At 43.9% G+C, this 12,542-nt stretch overlaps 2 protein-coding genes across 2 annotated transcripts in view; both read left to right on the plus strand.

Annotated features, from left to right (window-relative positions):
• The window catches only part of LOC126456809 (dehydrogenase/reductase SDR family member 11-like), a 434,906-nt gene that overhangs the window by 82,443 nt on the left and 339,921 nt on the right, over positions 1-12,542 (plus strand). The gene's annotated exons all lie outside the window — the stretch shown is intronic.
• LOC126456811 (farnesol dehydrogenase-like) overlaps positions 7,694-12,542 on the plus strand; it is a 44,696-nt gene continuing 39,847 nt past the window's right edge. Inside the window, exon 1 of the mRNA XM_050092605.1 lies at positions 7,694-7,911. Within this exon, the coding sequence (XP_049948562.1) occupies positions 7,774-7,911 (138 nt within the window). The 5' untranslated portion in view covers positions 7,694-7,773. The remainder of the gene's footprint in view (positions 7,912-12,542) is intronic.

The raw sequence follows: 12,542 nt of genomic DNA on the forward strand, positions 1-12,542 counted from the left end.
CACGACGACGGTTCGTCGCTTTGGGGCGGGGGGCGGAGGGGAAGGAATGTTCCGGCATATCGACAAGCCCCGGCACTAATATGAAGAACGTAAGAGCAATGAAGGCTGTGAGACGATGTCAGCCAATGGCTCTCTGACTGGGACCATGCCACGCCAGGAGCAGCCTCTACAAGAAGAGAATATAAGCGCCGCTCCTGCCAGCCTCGGACACAGTACTAGACGGGCGCTAGGAGAGCACTACGACAGCAGTTATTAGTGACCCACATCCATTGCTTGTATGGACATAGTATATAGAGAAGGACACTGACTGTTTGCTGTCGCCCATCGCTTGCGACACGTTCTTGTAATACAAAGTTAAGTGTTGTCTACTGTGGCCGAGCGGTTCTAGGCGCTTCAGACCAGAACCGCGCTGCTGCTACGGGAGCAGGTTCGAATCCTGCCTAGGGCATGGATGTGTGTGATGTCCTTAGGTTAGTTTGGTTTAAGTAGTCCTAAGTCTAGGGGACAGATGAGCTCAGACGTTAAGTCCCATAGTGCTTAGAGCCATCTGAACCATCTATCTACCTTCTTCATTGTAATAAAAACAAGGCATGAGTAGTGAAAACAAAAGACGACTAGAACTAACCATGAATGCCTGTGTGCGTTACACCTGCAACATTCGCCGACTCCTCGTCGCGCGAGCACCCCAGTATCTTGCTTCAGAGATTAAAAACCTGTCATGCCATCATAATCTAAACACGACGTCACTCTTATTTGGCATCCTAACTGTGCCTACTCACAAAACAAAAACTTTTGCAAACACCTCCTCAGTTGCCGCTGTCCGCCTCTGGAACAAACTGCCCCTTACCTTGCGCCAAATTCAATCCACTACCGCTTTTAAGAAGAAGTTGAAGCAATTCCTACTATCATCCTCATAATGTTTTCCACAAAATTAATGTACAAGGCCAATATTCTCATCTGTCAAATGGCAAATCTAGCATCTCCTATCTTGCTCCTAAGATGCCTTCCTCTTCATGTATCTCTATTAGCCACACAATCTTCTTTTCCTTTATATTTCCTTAATTATGTTTCATCATGTCTCTATTCTTCTCCTCCCTTCACCATCAGCCCCCCTCATACTCCCTGCTGCTAGCACTCCTATCTAAAATCTGTCTCTTCAATAATGTCTAATTATAACACTACTTATGATGTGTCTGCAGCTCGTGGTCGTGCAGTAGCGTTCTCTCTTCACGCGTCCGGGTTCCCGGGTGCGATTCCCGGCGGGGTCAGGGATTTTCTCTGCCTCGTGATGACTGGGTGTTGTGTGACGTCCTTAGGTTAGTTAGATTTAAGTAGTTCTAAGTTCTAGGGGACTGATGACCATAGCTGTTAAGTCCCATAGTGCTCAGAGCCATTTGAACTCATGATCTACGAATATAAACTCTATATGTATGTATTTTTCCAGGTGTGCCTTTGTAATCGTTTATTTCATTTTTTGTACTAGATGTAATTTAACATGCCTACTAAAACATATGAATGTAAAATAAGTAGAATGCCTGGTTAGATGTAAGAGAGGGCCTGCTGGCCCTAATCTTGCCAGGTTAAATAAATAAATAAAGTGATTTGCTTGAACTATTGTATAGCATTCCGAGAACGCAGCATCCTTTAGGATACCTATATCAGACGAGTGGGCAGGACCCCACACTTTTATTGAGGATTCCAATACCCCATATTACTCCTTAGCCTCATGGCTACAGAAGCCTATTTCTCAACAGTATCGCCGTTCAATGCGGCGGCCTTACGCCACCTTACTGGCAGGACTGCACATCCGCGTGATACCCACTCTGGTTGTCGACGTCGGAGTCAAGCCTTGCTGCATGGGTAACCTCCCCATCATCCACATGCTGCTCCCCATGGAGTTCATCTTTCATCGGGCAGAGAGATAGAATTTGAGAGGTACGAGATGCGGGCTGTAGGGTGGGCGAGGAAGAACAGTCCAATCAAGTTTTGTGAGTTCCTCTCGGGTGCGCAGACTTGTGTGAGGCCTTTCGTTGTCATGGAGATGAAGTTAATTTGCATTTTTGTTGCGATGGAAACGCTGATACCGTTTCTTCAGTTTCGTGAGGGTAGCACAATACGTTTCGGAGTTGCAGGTTGCACCATGGGAGAGGGCATCAAACAGAATATCCCAGTCAGAGTCTCATAAGACCGTCGCTACGACTTTACCGTTTGAGGTTCCGGCTTTGAAAATTTTCTTCGGAGGAGAGGTGGTATCGTTTTGTTTACAGTTCGGAGTGATTAACTCATGTTTCATCGCCCTGGACAATGTTCGACAAAAATTGTCACAATGAGCCTCCTGCCGGCCGAGGTGGCCGTGCGGTTAAAGGCGCTGCAGTCTGGAACCGCGAGACCGCTACGGTCGCAGGTTCGAATCCTGCCTCGGGCATGGATGTTTGTGATGTCCTTAGGTTAGTTAGGTTTAACTAGTTCTAAGTTCTAGGGGACTAATGACATCAGCAGTTGAGTCCCATAGTGCTCAGAGCAATTTGAATTTTTTGAGCCTCCTGAAACACAAACAATCAAGCACCGATGGGCCTCCGTTGCTCCTTATCGTCTTCTGTGAGGGGGCGAAGAACCCAGGGGGGCAACACACCTTTTTGAATACCCCAGCTAGTGACAGTATGTCAGGACTACCATCAGAGGCAAACAGCGAGATGCTTGATTGTGATCCGTCGATCACCTCGAATGAGAGTGTCCGCTTATTCCAACATTGCAAGTGTCACAGTCCTGTGTGCGGCCAGCCGGCACGCGGAAGATGAGACAGCTCTGCTCGACCTCGTTGCGATGACGACAGACGCAACGCCCAACGACTCACCGTGCTTTTGTCGCTACCGGGTCTCCGTATTCCTTCTGAAAGCCCCTATGAATATATGCGATGCTCTGTTTTTCCAGCTAAATAGACTCAATTACAACTCTCTGCTTGGAACTCGCCTCCGTGACAGACGCCATTTTGAAGGCTATGTAAAGCGCTGCCACCTATAGGAACTTAAAGAATCTGGTCTGAAACGGCAATATTCCACGATGTCCCACAGCAAATGCCGCATTTTTTTCAGCTGAAATTTGCCGGGAAAAAAAGTGTTGCATTACTTATTGCTTGCCCCTGGTACATTTCGTTATTTATTTATTTATTTATTGTTCCGTGGGACCAAATTAAGGAGAAGTCTCCATGGTCATGGAACGAGTCAATACATGAAATTATAACACGATATCAGAAACAGATAAAATGAAATATAAAGAAACATATTCAGGTGACAAGTCGTAAGTTTAAATAAAGAAAATCAACAATGTAACACTGGAATTTGCTTAATTTTGTAGCTCTTCCAGGAGCTCCTCGACAGAATAGAAGGAGTGAGCCATGAGGAAAGTCTTCAGTTTAGACTTAAAAGAGTTTGGGCTACTGCTAAGATTTTTGAGTTCTTGTGGTAGCTTATTGAAAATGGATGCAGCAGAATACTGCATTCCTTTCTGCACAAGAGTCAAGGAAGTGCATTCCACATGCAGATTGGATTTCTGCCTAGTATTAACTGAGTGAAAACTGCTAACTCTTGGAAATAGTCTAATATTGCTAACAACAAACGACATAAAAAAATATATACTGTGAGAGCAATGTCAGAATTCCCAGACTATTGAATAGGGGTCGACAAGATGTTCTCGAACTTACACCACATATAGCTCGAACAGCCCGTTTCTGAGCCAAAAATACCCTTTTTGAATCAGAAGAATTACCCAAAAAAATAATACCATACGACATAAGCGTATGAAAATATGCAATGTAGACTACTTTTCGTGTTGAAGTGTCACTTACTTCAGATACTGTTCTAATGGTAAATAAAGCAGTATTTAGTTTCTGAACAAGATCCTGGACATGGGCTTTCCACAACAGCTTACTATCTATCCGAACGCCTAGGAATTTGAACTGTTCCGTCTCGCTTATAATACGCCCATTCTGTCTGATCAAAATATCGGTTCTTGTTGAATTGTGAGTTAGAAACTGTAAAAACTGAGTCTTACTGTGATTTTGCATCACATTATTTTCCACAAGCCATGAACTTATTTCATGAACTACATTATTTGATACTGTTTCAATATTACATACAAGATCCTTCACTACCAAGCTGGTGTCATCAGCAAACAGAAATATTTTTGAATCACCTGTAATACTAGAAGGCATATCATTTATACACTCCTGGAAATGGAAAAAAGAACACATTGACACCGGTGTGTCAGACCCACCATACTTGCTCCGGACACTGCGAGAGGGCTGTACAAGCAATGATCACACGCACGGCACAGCGGACACACCAGGAACCGCGGTGTTGGCCGTCGAATGGCGCTAGCTGCGCAGCATTTGTGCACCGCCGCCGTCAGTGTCAGCCAGTTTGCCGTGGCATACGGAGCTCCATCGCAGTCTTTAACACTGGTAGCATGCCGCGACAGCGTGGACGTGAACCGTATGTGCAGTTGACGGACTTTGAGCGAGGGCGAATAGTGGGCATGCGGGAGGCCGGGTGGACGTACCGCCGAATTGCTCAACACGTGGGGCGTGAGGTCTCCACAGTACATCGATGTTGTCGCCAGTGGTCGGCGGAAGGTGCACGTGCCCGTCGACCTGGGACCGGACCGCAGCGACGCACGGATGCACGCCAAGACCGTAGGATCCTACGCAGTGCCGTAGGGGACCGCACCGCCACTTCCCAGCAAATTAGGGACACTGTTGCTCCTGGGGTATCGGCGAGGACCATTCGCAACCGTCTCCATGAAGCTGGGCTACGGTCCCGCACACCGTTAGGCCGTCTTCCGCTCACGCCCCAACATCGTGCAGCCCGCCTCCAGTGGTGTCGCGACAGGCGTGAATGGAGGGACGAATGGAGACGTGTCGTCTTCAGCGATGAGAGTCGCTTCTGCCTTGGTGCCAATCATGGTCGTATGCGTGTTTGGCGCCGTGCAGGTGAGCGCCACAATCAGGACTGCATACGACCGAGGCACACAGGGCCAACACCTAGCATCATGGTGTGGGGAGCGATCTCCTACACTGGCCGTACACCACTGGTGATCGTCGAGGGGACACTGAACAGTGCACGGTACATCCAAACCGTCATCGAACCCATCGTTCTACCATTCCTAGACCGGCAAGGGAACTTGCTGTTCCAACAGGACAATGCACGTCCGCATGTATCCCGTGCCACCCAACGTGCTCTAGAAGGTGTAAGTCAACTACCCTGGCCAGCAAGATCTCCGGATCTGTCCCCCATTGAGCATGTTTGGGACTGGATGAAGCGTCGTCTCACGCGGTCTGCATGTCCAGCACGAACGCTGGTCCAACTGAGGCGCCAGGTGGAAATGGCATGGCAAGCCGTTCCACAGGACTACATCCAGCATCTCTACGATCGTCTCCATGGGAGAATAGCAGCCTGCATTGCTGCGAAAGGTGGATATACACTGTACTAGTGCCGACATTGTGCATGCTCTGTTGCCTGTGTCTATGTGCCTGTGGTTCTGTCAGTGTGATCATGTGATGTATCTCACCCCAGGAATGTGTCAATAAAGTTTCCCCTTCCTGGGACAATGAATTCACGGTGTTCTTATTTCAATTTCCAGGAGTGTATAAATAAGAAACAGCAGTGGCCCCAGCACCGACCCTTGGGGAACGGCCCACTTAACAGTGCCCCATTGGGACGGAACATCACTACCACTCTCAATATTGCAGAGAATTACCTTCCGCTTTCTGTTCTTAAAGTAAGAGGCGAACCAATTGTAAGTTACTCCTCTTACTCCATAATGGTCCAACTTCTGCAGTAATATTTTGTGGTCAACACAGACAAAAGACTTCGTTACATCAAAGAAAACACCTAGCGTTCGCAACCTTTTATTTAATCCGTCCAAAACCTCACAGAGAAAAGAGAATATAGCATTTTCAGTTGTTAAACCATTTCTAAAACCAAACTGAACATGTGACAGCAAATTATGTGAATTTAAATGCTCCAGTAACCTTGTATATAACAACCTTCTCGAAAACTTTAGCAAACACCGATGGCATAGAAATAGGTCTAAAATTGTCAACATTATCAATGTCTCCCTTTTTATAAAGTGGCTTCACTACCGAGTACTTTAATCGGTCTGGAAACCGACCACTCCTAAAGGAAGAGTTACAGATATGGCTAAGTACTGGGCTAACATACATAAGACAACACTTCAGTATTCTTCTAGATACCCCGTCATATCCATGAGAGTTCTTGGTCTTTAGTTATTTAATTATTAACTCAATCTCCCTGTTGTCAGTATCATGGAGGAACATTTCAGGTAACAGTCTCGGAACACCTTTTTCTAAGAGCGCTATATGATTCCCTGTTGGGACTAGGTTTCTATTTAGTTCACCTGCTATATTCAGAAAGTGATTATTAAATACTGTACATGTACGCGACTTATCAGTAACACGGACATTCCCACTACGCACTGATTCTTTATCCTCGACCTGTCTCTGCAGACCAGCCACTTCCTGTACGACTGACCATATGGTTTTAATTTTATCCTGAGACTTAGCTATTCTGTCTGCATACCACATACTTTTTGCCTTGCTAATAACATTTTTAAGCACCTTACAATACTGTGTGTAGTGGGCTACTGCATTTAGATGTTTCTAACGTTTTGATATAATTGCCACTTTGTTCTACAAGATATTCTTATCCCTCTAGTCAGCCACCCAGGCTGCCTGTTTGTGCTAGTACCCTGTTTTGAACGTTCTAACGGAAAGCAACTTTCAAAGAGCACGAGAAAAATCTTGAGAAAAGCATTATATTTTTCGTCTACTGTATCAGCGCTATAAACATCTTGCCACTCTTGTTCCTTGATAAGGTTTACAAAGGTCTCTACAGCAACTGGACCAGATTTCCTGAACAGCTGATGACTATATTTAACACGTGTTGCAGCACAAAAATCTTTTAGAGTTAAAATTTGTGCATCATGATCTGAAAGGCCATTCACCTTTTTGCTAACAGAATGCCCTCCTAGTAATGAGGAATGAAAAAAAATGTTATCTATGGTTGTTCTACTGTTCCCTTGCACTCTCGTTGGAAAGAATACGGTTTGCATAAGATTATATGAATTAAGGAGGTCTACCAGCATCCTCTTCCTTGCACAATCACTTATACAATTAATATTGAAGTCACCACATATAACTAACTTTTTGTATTTCCTATAAAGTGAACCAAGAACCTCCTCTAGCTTTAACAAAAATGTTGTGAACTCGGAGTCTGGGGATCTATAAATAACAACAGTTAGAAGTTTAGCTCCATTAAACTTCACCACACCTGCACAACATTCAAACACCTTTCCAGTGCAGTACTTTGAAACATCAATTGACTCAAATGGGTTGTCGTTTTTCGCATACATGGCTACTCCCCCACTTATGTAAAATCTTTCTACATCTCCTTATAACCGAAGTATCTCGATGATATGTCAAATAAGACAATTAGTATGTCGTGACTGAACTATTGTGCAACGACGTAGGATAAGAACTTCGCCTGACGCAGATCTGTTTGAGAGTGTACAGAGTACAAGGTTGTCTTGCCGGGCTACACAGAATTCCAGAGATAAACGTACCATTGACCTTTGCGCGTGGCGTAATACCCTTATCGTTAAATCGCCAAATCGCTGGTACTCGCCGGGAGGTTCGCAGACTCCGTCGACTCGTCTAGCTAGTCTCACAGCCGAGCCAGTAAGTTAGCTCACACAGCGATGGGCATCGAGAAATACAAGGGACGCGTAGCACTGGTTACTGGCGCCAGCGCAGGCATCGGTGCTGCCATAGTGCAGGCGCTGCTCAAGCATGGACTCACCGTCGTGGGAATGGCCAGGAGGGTCGAGAAGATTAAGGTAAGGACTCTTCAGCACTGCACTGTATTTGGGATAATACATCCGTTGTCAAGGTAGCGTTTAAATGCTCAGGCACTATCCTGAGTGGCCGAGCGGCTCTAGGCCCTTCAGTCCGGAACCGCGCTGCTGCTACGGTCGCGGGTTCGAATGCTGCCTCGAGCATGGATGTGTATGATGTCCTTAGGTTAATTAGGTTTAAGTAGTTCTAAGTCTAGGGGACTGATGACCTCCCATGATAAGTCCAACAGTGTTCAGAGCCATTACAACCATTTTTGAACCACTATCCTGAGGCCATCGCTAATTGGTAATACTTAATAAGAAGATACCTAAGGTTGTTAACAGTAGTATCAGATGCATGACTGGGACAAACAGCGATGTGGTTGCCAGTTGAAGTGTAATAAAAGCATTTAGCGGGTAGATGAAATGCAGACGTTCGTCCAGTAAAGCTACCGCTTTCACTTTCTTTTGTGCAAAGAGATTCTCATGTGGCCAACATCAAACCACGATTGATTTGCTTAATTTCCATACGTTTTTTTGTTGGCACTGTCAATGGTGACAGGAATGTAGATCGAACTAAATTGAATGACGAAAAGCGGCTTTTCAAAGGTAAGTACAACAAAGATGTATCACGGCTACAATACTCGTAAGATGCGCGTTTTCCAGTAGTGCTACGCTGCAGGTAAGATTTGTACATGACTGAGTCATTTCCTGTGGAGTATACAGATCTCCAAGCCATTATGCTTATTTTAAATCAGTCACAATCAGGAAACAGTACTATTAGGACCTATGACATGGGCAACGATTATGGTGCCATTCATATTTAAGGGGTGACCAAATGTTAAAAAGATTATCGCAGAAAATAAAAACGGATTTTCTTCCTTAAACATATAAGTGTGACGAATCCTTAATTTTCCGCAAGCCTTAGCACCAAATCTAAGTTTTTCGGGACACTACCAGTTGGCGACAAAGCCATTTCACGACACCGCCGCAGCAAAATGGATTAAAACAATCAGTAATATAATAATGTGCATTACAAAACCTAAAACGTATTGGTATTCTGCCCTCATTTTCCTAAAACGAAACAAAAAGTTACCGAGATCTCAGCTATGATACCATCACGAAGCGAAACGCCCTAGCGTCTACCTCTACAAAGCTTTACACCACGACCATTGCAGATATCGAATGCGGTTTGTTTGGATATCCGTAAATCGCATACACAAAATCCAAGATTATTTTCAACGCGATCTGTCTCTACTGCCAATGTAACGACATTGATAATTTGCAGAGAGCTTACCGATAAACTTTAATCCGTTCCGTAGTAATGTAGAGACTTTGGGAACAATTCACGTTGAAGACAAAAGTTCCGTTTTGTATATCTCAGTACTCACTCCAAATCCATTCCCAATCTATGGTGAGCAAATATGATTTTCTTAAAGTGCGGTACCAAACGCTCGGAGCCAGGCACTGATGATCACAAGAAGCGAAGTGTGTAGAGACCTGCTGACACCCTTTTTAATTTTTGTTTATTGGCTTTCGGAACATGCCCCTGCAACCATCTCAACACTTGACATTACTACAGTTTGTTTTGACAGCTCAGAGTGCGCCATATATTACTTTTTTTAAGTCTCACCTTTTACGAAAAAAAGCACTATGGCACTTAACATCGGAGGTCATAAGTCCCCTAGAACTTAAAACTACTTAAACGTAACCAACCTAAGGACATCACACACATCCATGCCCGAGGCAGGATTCGAACGTAGCAGTCGTGCGATCCCGAACTAAAGCGCGTAGAACCGCTCGGCCACCGCCACCGGCCCGCCTATTACGAAGTTACATGGGCTTAACAGGGGACAGATTCCGATATAAAACAAATTTAACATCCACAGTATAAGGAAATGAGTAAACAAGGCGAAAATGTGACACAGGATACACAGAGGTAGTATGCTATAAAAATTCTACTGGTAACACAATAAGAAATCAAACGAAACTGTATGATTCCAGAGACCTTTTCAAGTCTCAAACGTGTGTGATGTATGTATACAAACTGAAGTGACGAATGAAATCTTTTAGCAAGGCTGAGATTCGAGCTCATGTCTCCAGCACACTAGGCAGACGCACTTGATGCTACCCCATCCTGGCACAGTGGCTTTCCACCACAGCATGGACTATCCTAGGATGCCTCCTTCCTCAGTCCAAATTCCCTTTCACACCTCATCCCACTTGTTATCCCCCTAAACTCAAAAGCATTGCAGATACTCTCCAATTGTGTTGGAATAGCATCTGAGCATCGAAAATAACAGGGGATCCTGGACTGATACGTGGCTGGGAATTTGCATTGAGAAGGGAGGCGTGGTAGGTGGTCTGTGTAGTTGTGCAAAGCCAATGTGCCAGGGTGGGCGTAGTGGTTAGCGCATCTGCCTCGTGAACGGGAGACCTGGGTTTGAATGCCGCCATTGGTACATATTTTCAATCGTCGTCTCACTCTGAATATATAGATCACAATTACAAATGATAAATCGTCATTGGTAACCATTCAATCCATATTAATGACTATTAATCTAAATTAGCAAATCATCTTTTATATGTCCTGCATGAATTGTTTCAAAAACTGCGTACAGAGAATTGAATATTTGTGCAGGTCTATAAGTACTATCTAGACAGAAAATGAGAACAGGATACAAGAGCAACATTTGCGAATTACAGCCACATGTATAGATACACCAGTATTCAGACACATGAATACAGGAGTGACATTCATTTATAGACTGAGCGTTCCATATACCCCTGAGTAGCACGTGGGAATATGGTCAGTTAATTGTGCTTCGTCTTCCCGTAGAATTTCAAATACCAAGAGCATTAGATTAGCAGCGTGTGGAGCTATATCGTGATACTGGTGCTCTTGACGAACTAGTACTGTATTTTATACGTTGCTGTATCACTAGATTCTAATAAGATTTGGAGGCTGCTCAGGAACTGATGACCAAGAGCCCGAAGATTACTTGCAAGTACGTTTATGTTATACTTGCTCCGAGGACAGTGTACAAATGTATGGTTTGGATCCTCTTCCTTTTTGCAAACAGATAGAAGGGTGGCGCTTAAATTGCGCCGTTAGAGGTGTTTGTTGAACTACCAATGATTAAGTTTCAGCCGTGTTATAGCTATCATGAAGCGTCAATAAGTTTCAGTTAGATGAGAAATATAAGAATAGAGAAACTGACACCATTATTTAGATAGGCAAGGCAAATGGCTACAAGAGAAGATGGCTGAAAAAGAGTTTCGCAAAACAGAAAACAAAAAATCCTTTTATTCGTGTTAATACGAAATATATATCTCTGCAATTTATGGCTCGTTGTCTCAAAAATTTGCACATGATTTCAGTAAAGATTACATACAGGGAGGTTCTTGGACAAATACAAAGTTAGGCAAACTTCTGCGCCATAGTTTAGAGCCCCCGCCCCCCCCCTCAAATGCATTTAGTAATGCGGGAAAGGCCGGCCGGAGTGGCCGTGCGGTTCTAGGCGCTACAGTCTGGAACCGCGGGACCGCTACGGTCGCAGGTTCGAATCCTGCCTCGGGCATGGATGTGTGTGATGTCCTTAGGTTAGTTAGGTTTAAGTAGTTCTAAGTTCTAGGGGACTGATGACCACAGCAGTTAAGTCCCATAGTGCTCAGAGCCATTTGAACCATTTTTTGAATGCGGGAAAATAAAAGAATAAATGCGGGTCATACAGGTGTATTATTTCGGGGAGATGGGTGGACGTATTAGAAAACGATTTAGGGGTATGATTACACAAGCAACAACAGTTCCATGGAAGCACATCTACGAGACCTTGAACATAAGCTAATAGACATGTAAAGTTCACTTAATGTGTAGCAACTCCATAATAAGAGCAATAATTTATATTAGGAGAGCAGTTAGAAATTTATATTAATAACCATTCAAATCCCAATTGTTTGATTAATGAATAAACGGCAAATATCAGGAATTTTTTGGAATATTTTATGTATTCCAGAATGGCAGAAGTAAAGCTATGAGAACGGGGCCTGAGTCGTGCTTGGGTTGCTCAGATGGTAGAGCACTTGCCCGCGAAAGGCAAAGGGCTCGAGTTCGAGTCTCGGTCCGGCACACAGTTTTAATGTGCCAGGAAGTTTCATTTGATGTATTGTTTCTCGATCGGAACGAATAAGACAATTACCTTCCTCAGTTACTTCAGGAACATATGATTTAATTCAATATCTTTTGAAGGCCCGTTGTTGTTTCACCAGAAATGTCTTCATGAAATAATAAACTAATTACTGCGAACCGACGTGAGCAATGTAGTCCAAAATGTAAGCAATAGATGATATTTTATGTATCGACTTAATACATACGTACTGGTCTTACCTTCAAATACATATTTGTAATTATACAAACGAGTTATCGCCTGATGTACAGGCCTTTTTATAAAGGATTTCCATAAATTTTTCTTTTACGATTATTTGTAATAAACGGAGACAATTTTATTCTGTAGTATTATACAGTAAATTCAACGTAAAAATTGTCTTTGTACCGGATTGTGGACCATTGCGTAATTTCAGGTTCCTGTAAACATATATGCGAAATTCTTTACTTGTCCAGTGACTTCCATGTA

The sequence above is a fragment of the Schistocerca serialis genome, chromosome 2 (assembly GCF_023864345.2).
Source record: "Schistocerca serialis cubense isolate TAMUIC-IGC-003099 chromosome 2, iqSchSeri2.2, whole genome shotgun sequence".
Classification (NCBI taxonomy): domain Eukaryota; kingdom Metazoa; phylum Arthropoda; class Insecta; order Orthoptera; family Acrididae; genus Schistocerca; species Schistocerca serialis.